The 18,784-nt window shown below is 45.4% G+C and overlaps 1 protein-coding gene across 1 annotated transcript in view; it reads left to right on the top strand.

The window, feature by feature from the left end:
* The first annotated feature begins 17,370 nt into the window (after positions 1 to 17,370).
* Positions 17,371 to 18,784, top strand: part of MARCHF6 (membrane associated ring-CH-type finger 6) — an 82,294-nt gene continuing 80,880 nt past the window's right edge. Inside the window, exon 1 of the mRNA XM_061129331.1 lies at positions 17,371 to 17,607. Within this exon, the coding sequence (XP_060985314.1) occupies positions 17,589 to 17,607 (19 nt within the window). The 5' untranslated portion in view covers positions 17,371 to 17,588. The remainder of the gene's footprint in view (positions 17,608 to 18,784) is intronic.

Here is an 18,784-nt window from a genome sequence, read left to right as displayed (position 1 = left end):
AATGGGGTCAACTGTAGAGTGACTGATGGTAACTAGTCTTGTAATGGTGATCACTTTGTAGTGTATAGGGCTTCCCTTACGGCTCAGCTGGTAAAGAATCTGCCTGCAGTGCAGGAGATCTGGGTTCCATCCCTGGGTTGGGAAGATCCCCTAGAGAAGGGAAAGGCTATCCACTCCAGTGTTCTGACCTGGAGAATTCCATGGACTGTATAGCCCATGGGGACGCAAAGAGTCGGACTCGACTGAGCAATTTTCACTTCACTGTAGAGTATAAAAATTATAAAATGTCTAGTTGCAATGCTGAAATATATAGTAATAATAACAGGCAGAATAAATGGATGGTGATGGAAATCCTACCCATGTGCGGGGCAGTGGGCATTGATTGGGAAGGCAGGAGTGAATTCTGAGCGGTCCTGGAAATGTTCTGTGTCTTGATCTGGGTGCCCAAGTTACAAGTTTCCAAGACGTTGCACTTAAGCTCCGCGCACTTTTTACCCTGTGCGTGTATGCTCCATTTGAAAAGGTTTAGACCGCCCCCATCCCCACCTCGACCCTGCGCGCTGAGATTGCGTCCACGTAAACAAGGCATTCGCTCAGACTCGATGGAGATTCGATTTACATTGTTTGTTATTTCGTTGCTAAGCAACACAGTCTAAACAGCACAACCAAGCGACGCCTACCTTTGACAGCCAACCTAGGGGATGTCGCTAAGCCAAGGATCCTAGAGTGCTACGCACGAACAATCCCCACCCCCATCCCCTTTGCGCTCGGTGGTAGGTGGCTGGGAGGACGTGAGGGTGGGGGTGGACCAGCTCGGTCGTCTCGGCGGAAGTGGGCTGGCTGCAGCGAGCCGCCCTCCCGCCCGCCTGCTGAATCCATCGCTATGGCAACTGCTCGCTGGGTTCTGGGGCTAAAATGAGGCTCCGTGGGTGTCAGTCCGTGATTGGTGGTCTCACCTGCCTGCGGAATCGTGTGGCCTGAGGAGGCAATTGATGAGTCACTGCAGGAAAAGCCTGACGCTTCTTAGACTGACTCACTCGTGCAGAAAGGGACAGATTTGAGACTGGGGGGACCCAGGCCTCAGAGAGAGTGGTGAAGGTTATCTGAAGGGCAGGGGCCGTCAGAGCATCAACAGAAGGAGGTGAGGGCCAGCTAAAATAAAAAAGAGGTGGACATAAGCAAAGATCGCCCAAACGAGAAAAACAAAGGCTGCTTATTCAGAGCCTGCTGATGGAGCAGTCAGCCACCCTCCTGCGTTTGGCAGTGGCTCAAAGACGCGGGGAGGAGTGGCCGAGCGCTGAAAAAGAAAATGGGAAGTCTGCAGGTGTGCCCTGATCCGAGGCTGTTGTCATGGGGAAACTGGACGCTGCCTAAAGGGGCGGGGGTGGGGGGTGTCATCCTGTATGATTGGCTAGGATTGCTTATTTGGCGTTCTCTGATTGGTCTTGCACTGGAAACAGGGCCAAAAATTAGGGATGCTGACCGTTCTGGGTTTCTTGCTGCAGTGGTTGTGGTTTGGCTTCCCCGGGTTGTTTGCAGCTCGTTGTGGGTCAGAGTTCTACTGTCATATGCGGCCTGGCTGTTGTCAGTTTGTATATTCAGGGTCTCAAGGAATACCTAGTCAGGGGAGACAGTCAGCGGAGGAATCCTGGCGGTCCTGCTAAGGAGGGAGTGAGGTACTGGGCAGTGTAGGGGGGCAGCTCTGAGGACCACCCCAGGAGAAGTGGGACTGAAGCATCACAGGTTAAACACCCATCTGAACTCAGAGATACAGGGCGTAGGGCACCTCCAATGGGGACTCACAGAGTCTCTTGTGAATCGGGAACTCTCAAGTTGTTACTGACACAGGCTCTAGACGCCATGTGACGCCACTTCACTGGGTAACTCACTGAACCTGAGTGTTCCCTTCAGACTGTGGAGAATTGAATGAGCTAATGTGGGTCAAGTTCACTGGACTGTGCCTGGCACTTGACAAGTGATTGGTCAATGTTAAATATTATTTTTTTAAAAAAATATTATTTTAGAGTTTCTGAATAATTGGTGAAAAAGTGAAATTGGGTGTACCATTAGGATCCATGTCAGCAGAAGTGTCTGACACCTGGCCACAGACTAGGGTGAAGAAAGGTGGTGATGAGTGGATTGAAGGGGCCAGCAATAGAAACACGTCATTCGTGGGCACCAGGAGGGTATATGTCTGGTTCAGCCTAGACTGAATGCCCTCCCCATGGGCAGAGGAGAAAGTGGGGCATAGGCCAGTGGGAAGCCTGGCAGGTCCCCTAAAACTCTGAGTTTAGAGTGAAGAAGGAGCCGTTCCCTAAAAGAGAGACAGATCTTATTGCTAGGAGAAGTGGGGATGAAGAGTTTACACACACAGATAACACGTATGTGTGGTCATATGAAGTCTGTGCAAAAAGAAGACTTCAACCTAAGAAATGTAGAAATTCTAATTAGACCCCAGAGTTACATCTAAGCAGTCAGAATGCTAATCATGACATGGGTTCCCCGAGTGAGGCTGTAAAAAGTTTTTTTTTCCCCAGTAATACTGGATATGTGTGTGTATGTGCACAAACGCACACGCGCATGCACGCACACTAAGTCACTCGGTTGTGTCCTACTCTTTGCAGCCCCACAGACTGTAGCCCACCAGGCTCCTCTGTCCACAGAATTTTCCAGGCAAGAGTTCTGGAGTGGGTTGCCACTCCATTCCCCAGGGCATCTTCCCGATTAAGGGATTGAACCATGGTCTCCTGCTTTGCAGGCAGATTCTTTACTGTCTGGGCCACCAGGGAAGCCCTTAAAACTATATCGTCATCCTAATTCAGTGATAAACTTTGAGCACAGGAATCAGGTCTTAGACATACCACAGGGGCTTATCTTCTGGGTTTAAAAAACATATTTCACAAAATAAATGCTCAGTAAATGTTTAATGATAATGAAGGCATACAAGAAGACAACACAAGAAATTCAGCTTAAGAGCATAATGGTGTCCATAAATTTGGGACTGAGGGGTGCCAGGTAATCCCTGAAGTTTCCTTTGGGCTCCACACTACCTGAGATAAAAATCTCTGGGAAGAACTTCGCTTTAGGGCAACTACACCATTTCAGATTAGAATCCAAAGTATCAGAGGAAAATGCGTATTTCAGCAGACTCATCAGTTAAACAGACCATCATCCCTTGGGGCCCCGGGAGCTGCCTCTGTAGGCTGCACGTAACCACACGTGGCAGAGGGGTTGACCCTAGAGATTTGCTTGCAGCCTCTGGAGCCAGCAAGTCAACACTGAGGTTCAGATGGGTGGTGAGGCATGCATATTAGTTTCCTGTGGCCGCTGTAGCAAATTGCGGCAAGCTGGGTGTCTTAAAACAATAAAAATTCATCTCTCACAGGTCTGGGGTTGAGAAGTCTGAGATTAAGGTGTTGGAGGGCAACATTTGTTACAGAGGCCCTGAGGAGCATTCATTCCTTGTTTCTTTCAACTTCTAGTGGTTGCTGGCGTTCCTTGACCTGTGGCTGCACCACGTCAATCTATGCTTTCATCTTCATGTGGCTTTCTTCTCTGTGTGTCTCAGATCTCCCTCTGCCTCATTCTAATAAGGACACCTGCTAGTGGATGCATGGTCCACCCCGATATTCTAGCTCAGATGGCAAAGAATCGGCCTGCAATTCAGGAAACCTGAGTTCGATCCCTGGGTCAGGAAGATCTCTGGAGAAAGTAATGGGTTAGTTTTCTTGTCTGGAGAATCCCATGGACAGAAGAGCCTGGTAGTCTACAGTCCATGAGGTTGCAAAGAGTTGTACATGACTGAGTGACTAACACTTGGAGAATCAAAGATAATCTCATCCCCAAATCCTTAATTACATCTGCAAAGACTTTTTCTAATTAAGGTGACAATTACAGGTTCCAAGGATGTGTTTTGGAGGGCCACCCTTTAGCCCATGACACTCATCTTTCCAAGGCAAGAACATTAAGACATTCAGAGTTCACTCCTGAAAATGCTTGTTGCCTGCTGTGGAGGTCCTGGAGCGTTCTAGAGCTGAACCGATGAGCTCACGTGGAATAGCCCATCATCCATTCACCCTTGGAAATGGCATTCGTTGCCAGACGGAGGTAATCTGACATAGCTGGAATATCCAACAGGGTTTCATGAAATTCCTGGGCTAAAGGATCCTCTGGATGTGGAAGTTTTCATGGCCAACATAGATGCTTTTCTACTCTCAAGGGTGGCCCTCTTGGTCCATTTATCCTTGGGGTCCTTGGGGCTTGTATGGTTCAGTATTTTGCAGAGTGTGTGCCCAGGCACTCCAGCTATGTGAGATGGCCTCTGAGAAAAGACTTCAGTGATGAAGGATGTGCGAACAACACTGGTGACCGTACCCCCCCCTCTGTGGCTCCTCAGCACATTTACATAGATTAAAGGCACTCAGAAATCCTATGGTGGAGAAGCCCAATATTCACCCCTCAGAAGTCACACTTGGCTTTGGAAGGGAGACCTATTGAAGAGGAAATGTGCGGGCAGGTGTTTGCCCGGTGTCTTCCATGTTGGCAGGATGAGGGAATGTCAGATCCTGCCTCCTTCCTGGCTTTATTTGCAATCTCAGAACTTGTGCCAACTGCTGACTGCAATGGACTCTGCTCTCTGTTAGCCACCCGCTCGCCTGCTGACACTGTGCTTCATCCCAGGGTTCAGCCGTGTTTGCCCAGGACTTACTGACTTGTTTGAAGTTACAGCAGAGAGTACAGAGAATCCTTTGTTGTGCCACGTCCTCTGTGGACCTCCTCCCATTCTGCTCTTTTACAGTCATCGAGGGGCATGTGGGTGAGCTTTTGTGGTCATAGTACCACATAGAGCATCTTCTTTAGCTGCTTCATTGAGTAATAAGGTCAGAAGTGGCAACTCAATTTAAATTTGTGGGACTTACACTCAGCTTCTCTTTTTCTATCACTGGTCTCTTCGGAAGGAACTCTCAAGGCCCAGTTGCATCACGGGCACAGACAGTCAGGATGCTGTCCCTTGGGAAGACCTGTAGGAGTTAACAGTGATTTGCCTTTCTTTTGCTCTCTCTCCTTCTTTCCTTTTCCTTTCTTTCTTTCTTTCTCTCTCTCTTCTTTTCCTTTCTTCACTCTTTCTTTGCAAGGATGAGGAGATTGACACAAATAGAACAAGGTGGTCTTTCACTGGGAAAATTACAGGAGAAGTTTTTAATAAAGAACCTAGATTTTCCAAAAATACACTTGTCATTGTGGATATCAACAAGAATGTTTTTAATGATAGCATGCACTTTCAAATTAAAAGAATAATCTAAAAATATGGTTGTCCTCCACTTGAAAAAGATATAAGTGAAGGACTGTAGCTTTCATGTTTTACTCCACAGATTTTGTTTTTACTTAAAAAAAATATGTTTTGGGGGCTTCCCTGGTGGATCAGTGGTAAACAATTTGCCTGCCAAAATGTAGGAGACATGGGTTCCATCCCTGGTCCGGTAAGATCCCACACACCGCAGAGCAACTAAGCCTGTGTGCCACAACTCTTGACTGTGGTCTAGAGCCTCTGCTTTGCAACAAGAGAAGCCACTGCAAAGAGAAACCCATACATCAAGCTAAAGAGTACCCCCTGATAGCCATAAGTAGCGACAAGCCTGCAGAGCAAGGAAGACCCAGCACAGCCTAAATAATAATAATAAAAATATGTTTTTGGTTGTGCCACAGGCATGTGGGGTCTTAATTCCATGACTGGGGATCGAACCCAATCACCCTGCATTGGAAGCACACAGTCCTAACCACTGGACCAGAAAAGAAGTCCCTACTCCACCAATTATTAATGAATGGTAAGACTCAGTAACTATTACTTCAATCCACTGATCAACTCAGTAACAGTAATCATGGTCCAACCTGACATTCTGACTTCCTGATGTGCTACCATATGAAAAACACATCGTCTCTGAAATATTCTTGACAGTGAAAGTCGCTCAGTTGTGTCTGACTCTTTGCAACCCCATGGACAATACAGTATCTGGAATTCTCCAGACCAGAAAATGGGTGGGTAGCCTTTCCCTTCTCCAGGGGATCTTCCCAACCCAGGGATCAAACCCAGGTCTCCTACATTGCAGGCAGATTCTTTACCAACTGAGTGACAAGGGAAGCCCAAGAATACAGGAGTGGGTAGCCTATCCCTTCTCCAGGGGATCTTCCTGACCCAGGAATTGAACCGGGGTCTCCTGCATTGCAGGTGGATTCTTAACTTGAGTTGTATCAAGTCTCTAGGCTAACTTCCAGTTTATAGGAAATACAGAGGCTAAGGGAACTGTTAAATGAAACCAACACAAATCAATCAGACAAATCTAGAATGAAGAATATTGTATAAAACAACTGTCCTGTGATTTTTCCAACAGGTATTGTCATCGGAAAATGAAAAGTACAAGTACCATTTTAGATTAAGGGAGACTACATAGGCTTAAACCAGCAGCAATGCATGAAGGTCAGTTGAATACTTGTTCGAAAAAATCAAAACAAAACTATAAAAGGCATTCTTGGGACAATTATATAGATTTTAGGTTCTAGATATTATGGTGTGGTACTGGCTTTAAAGGACATTAACTGTAGGAGATACATGCTAAAGTGCTTAGGGAGAAAGTTGTTCACACACGATTTTTCAAATGACACAGAAAAACGCTATGCTTAAAATACATGGCTTCGACTTCCCTGGTGGTCCAGTGGTTAAGAATCCACCTTCCAATGCAGGGGACATGGGTTCAATCCCTGGTCCGGGAAGATTCCACATGCCGAGGGGCAACTAAGCCCGTTAGTCACAAGTACTGAGCCTGTGTAACCTAGAGCCTGTGCTCTGCAAAAAGAGAAACCACCGCAATAAGAAGCCCACACACTGCAACTAGAGAGTAGCCCTGGTTCGCCGTAGCGAGAGAGAGCCCACAGGCAGCCATGAAGACCCAGTGCAGCCAAAAATAAGCAAACAAATAAAAATTATTTTAAAAAATCCATATGACTAAATGTTAATAATTGTTGAATTTAGGCTGAGAGCATATAGGTGTTCATTGCACTATTCCTTCAACTTTTCTGTACGTTTGGTTGGTGGTTTAGTCACTCAGTCGTGTCCGACTCTTGCGACCCCATGGACTGTAGCCCGCCAGGCTCCTCTGTCCCTGGGATTCTCCAGGCAAGAACACTGGAGTGTGTTACCATTTCCTTCTCTAAGGTCTGTACGTTTGAAAATGTTCATAATAAAATGTGCAGGAAAAAACTGGTCTTGAGGGCCTTCATCTCAGTAACTTTTTGGCTTAAATTGCAAGTAATTTTTATGTGAATGTTGTATCTGAATGTGTTAGGGATAAGAAACACGTTGTACTTTGTTTTGATGATTTGATTTGATTCAATGTACCTCCTTGTTGAAACTGTCTGAAGCACTGAAATTGAATTCATTATTACTGAGAACAGATATAAAAGTACAGACACACAAACCTAATACATTATTGTTGCTCAGTTGATATTTCAGCTGCCATATAAATGAATCTCTTGCTAAGAAAGGCATTCATACACATGTTGCTATTTCAGTAACACAAAGTATCTCCTGGAAAATTATGCTTTGTTTATTCAGCCAATATTTATTGACTTACTGCTACATGTCCATGCCTGTGTTGGCCTAAGGGAAACATCAATAAATGAAAGGGTGGTTGGGGGTGGGTGGGTGGGTGAAGGCACTGCTGTTAAAGATCCTTCCAAATGCACAAGGACAGATGTAGCCTCATTTATGCTAAGTGCAGAATTCTCTAGAGATTTTGCTTGTGCATACCCTAAAAAATTATTACCTTCATTTCTTGATAAATAAAGTTTCTCATTGTATGTTTAAATGGTAGCAGAGATATAATTCTGGTGTAAAATTGCTATTTTTAAATTGTTCCATCACTTTAAGAAAAGATCCAAGTAAGTATAATTTCTTTATAATCTTTTAAAAATTATTAATTCGAGGATATTTACTTTACAGTGTTGTATTGGTTTCTGCCATATATCAAGATGAATCAGTCATAGGCATACATATGTCCCCCCACTGGAACCTCCCCACCCCCCTAGGTTCTTTATAATCTTTGTCTGGTAATCCCCATATCTGAAGTCCTTGTTGGATGGGTTCTGTTATCAGCTGTCTGTTCTTCATTACACATATATTTGGTCATGTTTAATGTGCAGTTCAACTTCTTTGTAAATCCATTTGTGAAAGTTCTTTGAAGGCTAGTGTTATGGACTGTGCTGTCTCCCTAAAATTAATTTGTTGAAGCCCCAGCCCTCAGTGTGATTGTATTTGGGGATGGAGCCTTTAAGGAGGTAATTCAGGTTAAAGGAGGTCATAACAGTAGGGCCCTCATCCAATAGAACTGGTGTCCTTACAGGAAGAGAGACACCAGACCCGCATGAGCACAGAGAACAGGTCACGTGAGGACATGCAGAGAAGGTCTCCATCTGCAAGTCCAGGGGCGAGGCCTCAGGAGAAGCTAACCTTTATGGCACCCTAGTCTTGGACTTCTAGCCTCCATAACTGTGAGAAATACATTCCTGTTGTTGGAGCCCCAGTGTGTAGTCTTCTTTTAGGGCAGCCCTAGCAGACTAAGTCAGCGGGAAAGCAAGTGCTTTCCTCTGGAGAGAATTTGTGTTTGCTTCTGCCAGATCCTTAGGGGTCCCAGCAGTACAAGATCATTTTCAATGACATTTACTGCTTGAGATTATTTGGTCACTGGGGTGTCATGAGTTTGGGGTGCACTCCATGCCAGGGTTGGTTCATGGGTACAATTTTCATAAGGCTCAGAAAAACCAACTTTTCCTAGAACTTTCAGAGAGGGGCTCGACTTTTGGTTCACTATTCCTCTTGAGATTGCAGCTCTGTGGGCCTTGGGGGAGGATCCCGGTAGAAGGTCTTTTAATAGTTGTTTCTTCTTGGGCAGGCTCTGAGCTTTGATGTTATTCTTGCCCCTGGAATCTGTCAATATACAAGTTCAAAGTTTGCCTGTATCAGCAGAGCAAAAGTCATGGCTTTGTTCCATTTACATCAGGTCCTTAGATTCTGGCCTGTTAGTTGCTTTACTATTTTTTTGTCAATGCGTCAGTGGTTTTACAAATGTATTTTTAACATTTTATCAAGTGTTTTCAACTGTTGGTCTAAATAATCTGGCCTGCTATATTCTTAGAAAGGAGAAATGAACATCATCATTTCCCTCAATACTTTAAATAAGAAGTGTTGTATTTTTTCCTTCTCCAAACATATTTATTTTTAATGGAAGGAAAATCGCTTTACAATGCTGTGTCATCCCCTGCCATACACCCACATGAGTCAGCCACAGGTACATGTGTGTCCCCTCCCTCTTTAAACTCCCTCCCAGCTCCCACCCCTTCCCATCCCTCTAGGTTGTTACAGAGCCCCGATTTGAGTTCCAAGTCATATGGCTAATTCCTGTTGGTTGTCTATTTTACATATGGTGTATATGCTTCCATGTTACTCTCTCCATTCGTCTCATCCTCTTCTTCTCTCCCCCACCCATGCTCATAAGTCTGTCCTCTGTCTGCATCTCTATTTAGCTTTGCAAACAGGTTCATCAGTACCATCTTTCTAGATTCCATATATATGCGTTAATATATATTGTTTTTCTCTTTGACTCACTTGACTCTGTATAATAGGCTCTAGGCTCATCCACCTCATTAGAACTGACTCAAATGCATTTCTATTACAGCTGAGTAATATTCCATTGTATATATGTACCACAGTTTCTTTATCCATTCATCTGATGATGGACATCTAGGTTGCTTCCATATCCTAGCTATTGTAAACAGTGTCGCGATGAACACTGGGGTACATGGGCCTTTTTCAATTTTTATTTCCTCAGGGTATATGCCAAGAAGTGGGACTGCTGGGTCATATGCTGGGTCATATGGGACTGCTGCTCCCAGTTTTTGAGCAGTTTTCATACTGTCTTCTATAATGGCTATATTAAATTACATTCCCACCAATAGTGCAAAAGTGTTCCCTTTTCTCCACAGCCTGTCCAGCATTTATTGTCTACGGATTTTTTGATTAAGGCCATTCTGACCGATGTGAGGTGGTATCTCACTGTAGTTTTGATTTGCATTTCTCTCATAATGAGCAATGTTGAGCATCTTTTCATGTGTTTATTAGCCATTTGTATGTCTTCTTTGGAGAATTGTCTGTTTAGGTCTTTTGCCCACTTTTTGATTGGGTTGTTTGCTTTTGTGGTATTCAGTTTTATGAGCTGCTTGTATAGTTCAGAAATTAATTCCTTTGTCAGTTGCTTTATATGCTATTATTTTCTTCTATTCTGAGGGTTGTCTTTTCACCTTGTTTATAGTTTCCCTTGCTGTGCAAAAGTTTATAAGTTTAATTAGGCCCTCCTTGTTTATTTTTGTTTTTATTTCCATTACTCTGACCGCTGGGTCATAGAAGATCTTTCTGTGATTTATGTCATAGTGTTCTGTCTATGTTTTCCTCTAAGAGTTTTATAATTTCTGGTGTTATATTTAGGTCTTTAATTCATTTTGAGTTTATCTGTGTTTGGCATTAAGAAGTGTTTTAATTTCATTCTTTTGCACGTAACTGTCCAGCTTTCCCAGCACCACTTATTGAAGAAACTATCTTTGCCCCACTGTATATGCCTGCCTCCTTTGTCAAAGATAAGGTGCCCATAGGTGTGTGGGTTTATGAGAAACTCTTTTAACCTGAGGTTTCCGCATAGACTTGAAGGCATCTATGAACTCTCAGAAAACTGTATGCAACAATTTGAGTTTAAGCAATTTTTCTGGGAAAAAAGCCCGCAGATTTTGTCAGATTGTCAGAGGTGCTTGTGACTGAGATTCCCCAAATTTGAGAACCACTGCTTTACAGTTCTATCAGAACTTAGCAACTTTCATTTAAAAAAGGATGTCAGAATAATTTTAGACTCACAGAAGAGTTGCAAGTACAGTCCAAAAAAAGCTCCCATATTCCTTCACCCAGATTCACCAGCTTCTAACATTTCTCTCTTTTTCTCACACTTGCACACACAAACACACATTTAGTCTTTTTCTGAACCATTTGACTACAAGCTTCAGACCTGATTCTACATCACCCCTAAATACTCTCATATGCATTTCTCTAAAGAGGACCCTTAAGAGGTGGAGAAATCAACAATGATACAACGCTGTCATGCAAAGAACCTATTCAAATTTCAGTTTTGCTAATTGTCTTGAAAATGTCTTTTCTGGTCTTGGGTCCAGGATTTTGATACATTGTGATTAGTTGTCATGTTTCTTCTGCTTCCTCCAATCTGGAACTGTTTCTCAGTCATTCTATCATGTCCTTGAGAGCTTAAGAGAATACAGGCATGTAGACTGGCATTCAACCTGATTCCATAGGATGTGTCCTTATCCACAGACTCAGGCATGCATTCCTGATAAACTTTGATTTTCTCATTATGTCAGTCTTTCCCATAGCTGATGATGGTAACCTTGATCATCTAGTCATGTTGGTATAATCACTGTAAAGCTATTATTTTTCTTTTTAATGATTGGGAAATGTTGCAGTAATATGCTAAGATGCTGTTCCTGATTGAAACTTTATTCATTCTTAACCTTTATTGACAACTCCAGTCTGAACCACTATCAGGTTGGTAAGTGATTTTTCTATTTGTATCATTCCTTTTTACACTTAGTGGGTGGCGCTATACTGCAGAGGAAGAAGTTTTTTCTCTCCCTACTGGTTTATATCACAATGAGCTCATGGATTCTTGTTTTATTCAATAGGCTATAATCTGCTACTGTAGTACGTATTTTCATGTACAAATTGTCCCTCGACTGGCAAGTGGGAGCCTCTTTGAGCCAGTTTCTATATCCTTTTAGCATAACTCTGTCAATTTTTGAGCATTCCTTAGTTTCTTCACAATGTTCTAGGCTTATCTTTAGTTCTCCTGCTCTGGCGCTAAAATTTGACATTTCTTCAGTGTCTTGGTTCCTCTTTTTTTCCCCATATAAATCTTTTTTGGAAAATTTTGAACTTTATTTTTTCTAGAGCAGTTTAGACTCAGGGTGCTCATGATGGTGCTGACGGCTGAAACCTGCCTCTTTGTCTCCTCTAGGAAAGCGCACAAGCATTGAAGAGTGACTTGCTGTGTGGCTGACTTTGTTTATAGTAATTTATTCTCTGAGTAAAGCATTTCCAGTGGAGAAGGAAATGGCAACCCACTCCAGTATTCTTGCCTAGAGAATCCTGTGGATGGAGGAGCCTGGTGGGCTGCTGTCCATGGGGTCGCACAGAGTCGGACACGACTGAAGTGACTCAGCAGCAGCAGCAAGGTTCACAGAGCAGGTGAGAGGAAGGTACAAAGATTCCCAGGCACCCATGCCTGTTGTTGTTGTTCTGTCACTAAGTGATGTCCGACTCTTTGTGACCCCATGAACTTTAGCACACCAGGCTTCCCTGTATAGGCACCCCCCATTATCAACATTTCCCCCTGATGTATTTGCTCTATTTGCTAGAATTGACACATCATAATCACCTCAAGTCCATGACTTGCATTACACTTCACTCTATGGATTTGAGCAAATGTATAATGACATGTGTCTATCATTATGGTATCATACAGTCTCAGTTCCTTTTAGTGGAGCATGGTATTAAGAGACCAAAGTCTGTATCTTCAGTGTGCTCATAGCTACTGGGACATCACTGCATGGAAATCCTCTCAGAGCACAGAACTAAGAAATATATATAACATTACATAATATATATTTACTAGTATTTGTACTTAATATCTGATATGTATTACAGTTGATATTTGTAGACATATATATGCAGTTGAGCTTTGAACAACATGGCTTTGAACTGCATGGGTTCACTTAGAATTTTTCAATAAATATCTACTATGGTGCTAGACGAGGTTGGTTGACTCCAGGGATATGGGACCATAGGTATGAGGGCTGATTGTAAAGTTAGAGTCAGCTTTTGGACTGCATGGAAGGGGTGTGTCAGTGCCTCTAACCCGCTACATTGTTCAGAGGTCAACTGTATATATTTTTAAGTCTGTTTATGTGTTTAAAAATGAGTTCCTAATGATACCTATAGTTCCAATCCAAGACCTCAGGGTTCTTCCCTAGCCTTTCCATTTTCCACATTAGTATCTTCTCCAACAATGGGAAATCTGGTCATCATCATTCAATGTAATAAATTGTCCAGCCCCACCAATCTTCCCCTCTCTCTGCCACCTGCTTGCCTCTCCCTTCAGCACCCATGTTCTTGCCCATATTACTGTTGTGTCTCATCACAGGAAAGGAAGAGAAATGGAATAGAAAAATAGAAGGGAAGATGAAATAAGAGGAAAAGGAAAACAGGAAGGAAGGAGAGTTTAATGTTAAGATAAAGTCATAAACTGCCTTCAATAATTTGTGGACATTAATAATGTTAAACTTATAGCCAGGCATTTTGCTTAATTACTGCATCTATACTTGTTCAGCAGCAATTCTGTGCAACTGTTGCAAAGTCTTGGGTTTCTCTACAAACATGGGCTCACAGTAAAAAGTTGAGAGTGTAATGGCAGTGTTAAGAGTATGGTTGTTAACGGGAAACAGGTGAGGTTTAAAAATCAGAGGTTTGGAGTCAGAGAGACCTGTCCTTTAATTTTGGTTCCTCTTCTACATATGGCCAAAAGCAAGTTACTTACCAACTGTGAGTCTCAGTTTCCTTATCTACAAAATGGGTATAATATTTTCTTCACAAGATTGCTATTAATGTTCATTCATAATAGGGATTAGGGTTAATTATTGTTATTGTTAGTATGTTAGAGTTAGTGCTCAAAAATTTATACTGTTGTCTTCCCACACAAGCTCTGTTGCTCATTTTATTGCTATATGGAAACCCAGAATTACTATAGTATTCTCATGGCAGAGTAACACACACACACACACACACACATGCACACACACATACACACTCAGGCTAGAACCACATATATGCCATACCTTTAAGTATCTCTTTTGACTAAACTTTTTCTCAGGGTGAAATTCTGTATGAATTCTAACTGATTTCCTCGGATAAAAGTGTGGCAAATGAAAATATTCCTTTACAATCTTGGTGTCCTTGTTTGAAAACAACGAGAATTTTAACTATAATGCCTACCTATAGTTTCGTTCTCCTTTTTCTCCTGGGAAATGCTTTTTCTGCACTTCAGTAACCGAGTTCAATGGCAGCGTATATATTCTTACAGACCCTCATCATTGGGTTCACGGATGTGCACCTCACTGGACCAATTACCTATCCTTCGCTGAGAATTACTGACTTGGGGCTGGAGAGCGTCACCCTCAGCCGGTCTGATGGTGAAGCTGAAGATATGACCTTGACAGCTATCACTCCCCAGCCACGTGGAGGAAGCTGGTCTGACAGCAAGAAGCTGATGTACAGAATGAAGCAGAGCTGAGGGGTGCGGGCAGAGAGAGGACTCTAGTTCCAGCAGCTCCGGAGGCCCACTGGACCACTACACTTGTCACAGTTTGTTCATGTCAACAGTACACTCCTCCCTTTTGCCTACTGGCTTAGTCGGGTTCCTGTCAATGGTTAACTGCATCCGATGTCTGAGTGACTTTATTTCCAAGGCCCTGTTCTAAGGACCACTTACTAGTAAGGTGCATAGTAAGGACTCAGCAGATGTTGGTTGATTACTCTTATCTTTTTTTTTTTTTTAATTCATCTGTATTTGTTACAACTTTTTAAAGCAGAATGTGACTTGAACACTACATTTCCATTCACACAACTTGCTCCAAGTTACTCTTCCAGCGGCTTTACAACATGCCTGAGCAGGCTTATAATTTTGCTACTCTAGGATCTCCCTCTGAACATTTCTGGTGAGATGTTGCAACAAAGCAAAATTTTGGAAGTTATCAGGAAGAATTTGGTCAAAAAGTACTCTTATCTTTAAACTCCAAAGGCTGAATGAAAAAACGTTGGGGCAGTTCTTAATTCTTGAAGTAACTTTCCTTGGAGCACCACAAAAAGACATAAAGACAAAAGCAGGGAGCCCTCCACCCACACAACATACACCCACATGCTTCCAATCCTAACTCTGTTCTACTGCCTGGAGGTTCACATAACTGAGCTGACAGACCACTAGCACGTCCCTCAGGAAATCTCTAACTCTCAGAATCCTCTCTCGTTTTGCTGTGACACCTGAGATTGGATCTGAACTGGTGGTGGTGAACTGCGCCCCTGGCCTGAGCTGAGTGAGATGTGCCCTGCCACAGGCCTTAGAGGCGATGTGCCTGCTCTACATGTTGGGTGGAAAGGGTAGGGACTGAGGTATAAGCCTCCTTCAGATACAATTTCTTGGGAGACAATATAGTCCAAACAAATTTAAGGAAAAGTTTAAATACGTTCAATTCTCAAGGTCAGCCCTTGAAATTAGTGGGCCTCCATTATTGCATCAAGAATTTGAATTCTTTCCCACCTTGGGCAACATGAGTGACTGGAAAAATCAATGGCATTAGTCTTCAAAGGTTTCTTTCTAGAAGGCCTCCATTATCTTTAATCTAAAGTCTCATTCTGATTGGTGAGGCTTGCAGGAAGCGGGGATCTTCCCAACTCCTTCACTCTCACAGATGGAAAAAGTATTGCTAGCATTCTTGAATTTATTTTTGCAATTCATTTACATAGTCTTTAAAATATATTATCTTGGTATTACCGACATCTCTAGTTCTACTCAGGCAATTCAAAGATGGTGACATAACTTGTATTTTCTAAATAGGGTGTTTTTTTTTAATTGGAGTATGGTTGATTCACAGTGTTGTGTGATAGTTCTTCCTTTAGAGCAAAAAGCAGGAATTACAGTGAGGAAAGGTGTGTGCTCATGGAGGCAGGGCTGTCTTTCATCAGGCGGAAGCAACTCACCTCTGGCCAGGTAAACATCCACGGCTCAGTGTATCAAGCCCTGTGCACATCTTGTCGACTAAAAAGATGTAATCACAACCTGAAAGTAGTTATTTGGTGGGAATGTTTAGGACTGGGAGCCCAGGAGACAGCATCTCAGTAGCTCTGAGAAAACTGCTCCAAACAGGCACGTGGGGAAGTCAGGCTATATACAAGTTTGCAACCAAGGGAACACGTGGTCTGAACATCAAAGATCAGGTTATCAAGCTAAGGAATTTAGCATTCCAGGTATGGGAAGATGCAAGCCTCTGGGCTCACTGAATTCATTCCTTTCACATGCACCTCAGCTATGGGGGACGGCGGGGGGTGGGAGTGGGGGTCAACTGCGTTTCCTTATCCACTTTGCATTCCCCCAGCTCCTCAGCAATCAAAGGTGGGCTTGGGGTAGCAACATCCAGTGGATTGCAGTTTGGGATTCATGTTTGGAGGCCAGAAATCGCTGATGGCTGTACAAAGTGAGTGAAGTAGCTCAGTCGTGTCCGACTCTTTGCGACCCCATAGACTTTAGCCCACCAGGCTCCTCTGTCCATGGAATTTTCCAAGCAGGAGTACTGGAGTGGGTTGCCATTTCCTTCTGCAGGGGATCTTCCTGACCTAGGGATCAAACCCATGTCTCCTGCATTGCAGGCAAACGCTTTACCATCTGAGCCACCATGGAAGCCCCGTTAATAACAAGGCAGGAGGCATTTTCACTTCACAGTCTGAACCAATTTCCCTTAGAGGCGGATGTTACAGCCTCCAGCCTAAGCTGTTTATTGAAGCGGTCCTTCCAGTCAAATGAAGAAGTCTCCTTGGGGAAGGACCTCGGTAAAGTTAGGACTTGCCTTTCTCATATTAATAATATTTTAGCACTTCCTCAAAACGTGCATCAGAACCGCCCACAGGTGAGGAACAAAAATGCCCATTCCTGGACCGACTCCAGACACGCGGCACCGGAGTCTTGGGCAGGAAGAGGGGAGTGGAGCCGGGCGCAGAACTGTCTTTTCACAGGCGCCCAGGTAGCTCTTCAGCCCCGAGGCCCGCCTGTGTGGTGCACCGCGGTGCGGCGGCGGGTGCTGGGCTCGCTCCTGCTGCCCTCCTCGCTTGGATCTGTGCCGTCTTTGTCGCTGCCCCCCCGCCTCCCACCTCGGTGTCATTAGAGTTCAGCTCCTTCTAAGGTTTCAGCCTCTCCGCCCGCGCAGCCCTCTGGACAAAGCCCAAGTGGCCCGCGGCCCACGACGGTGGCCACTCCGCGGCCTGTGGAGGGAGTGGAAGGGTGGGGGGGGAATGTCCCGCAACGCCCCCGCGACCGCCGCCCACTGAGCATGCGCACCGCCGAGCTGCCGGAAGTGACGCCACACGTCGCGGAGGAGGCCCGCCCCTTCCGCCTTCACACCTCGCCCAGGCCTCGCCCCTCCGCTCTCCCCGCCCCTCCCCCTCCCCTCTCTTGCCTGCTTTCTGTCAGCCTCTCTCCCTCTCCCTCTCCCCCCTCTCTCTCTTCCTCTCTCGCACCTGAGCACACGCACCTGCCCGGGCCCGGCTCCGCTCCCTCCTCCTTCCTCCCCGTCCCTTCCCCTTCCCCGCCCCGGCCGGAAGGCTCCGGCCTCGGCCGCTGGAGCCTCGCGGCTGCGTCACCGCCGCCCCCCCAGACAAGATGGACACCGCAGAGGAAGGTAAGTCGGCGGCGCCCGCGCCCTGTGCTTGCGGCTCCCGCGTTCGGGTCGGGCCCGTGCCGGCTCCGTGCGGCGCTCGAGGAGGGCGGCGGGGCCCGTGCGGCGCGTGAGGTGGCGGGGTAGGCGGGGGGCGCCTCCGCTCGGGTCAGGGGCTCGCGGTGACAGCGTTGCGAGCGGGCGGGACCACGGCGGGGCCGGCGTCCGGGCCGTTTGCCCCGCTGAGTAGCAGGGCGCGAGGGGCGGCGGGGAGCATGAGGGGGACCCGTCGGCGCCTCCAGCCGTTCCCCGCCCGCCCGCGCGGGTCGAGGGCCGGGGGCGTCGGGCTGGGGTGGGCGGCGTGGCTCCCCGACCCCCGCCCCTCCACTCCGTCCCGCCAGTCCCGGGGGGCGACGGCGCGGTCGTCGCGGCTCGAAGTCTGAGGGGTCGTTTTGTACGCCCTTCTCCGCCCCCCCCCCCCCCCCCGACTCGGTTTTGTCCGTCTTTTAACGTCGCTTCGCCCAGCCGCTCTAGCGGCCCGATCCCTTCGCGACGAAACTTCTTTGTTGACTCTGAAACTTCGCGAAAAACACCTCGCCAGGTGACGGCCGAGTGACCCCTGTTTGAAGCCCTCCCTCTTGCTTGCGTGCCCCCCACCGGTAATTTGTTTACAGACGAGGAAGGAGCAGGCCCAGCGAGGTTATTCGAAGCAGGAAGGCTCTGAAGAGACTCCTTTTGTTTGGGTGCAGTTTATTTTGTGCTCAGCCCCTGACACAGATAAGCAGAGTTTGTGTGTGTGTTTTGCCTAGTGAGTGCGTGTGCTTTGACTCCAGCTGACTCGTAAGCAGAATACAGAAGTGAAGACACAACTGAACATCTGTGGCTATTGACATGCATTTGCTTTATTCAGTGAAGGTAGTTAGGTTGTTTTTAAGCAATTTTATCTTCCTAGAACCTATCGAATAATGAGTGAGTGTATAGATGAACTTTCTAACTTGTTTGGATTATCAGTGAAGATACATTTATGCTTGAGATATCTTATGTGGGGATGTGATAAGCATCTTTCAGCCTTTCAGATTGTGACTCTTGGTGATTGTAGGTGAAGATCGTTGAGGACTCTCGTGGTATGCAATAATGAGTGGTGGAAAATATGATATTGTCCATATATGTAATGAGTGGAGGGGATCAGTGTATCATTTTT

Source organism: Dama dama, chromosome 25 (genome assembly GCF_033118175.1).
Source record: "Dama dama isolate Ldn47 chromosome 25, ASM3311817v1, whole genome shotgun sequence".
Taxonomy (NCBI): domain Eukaryota; kingdom Metazoa; phylum Chordata; class Mammalia; order Artiodactyla; family Cervidae; genus Dama; species Dama dama.
The sequence above is the reverse complement of the archived record's forward strand: the minus strand, read 5'-3'. Positions and strand labels throughout refer to the sequence as shown.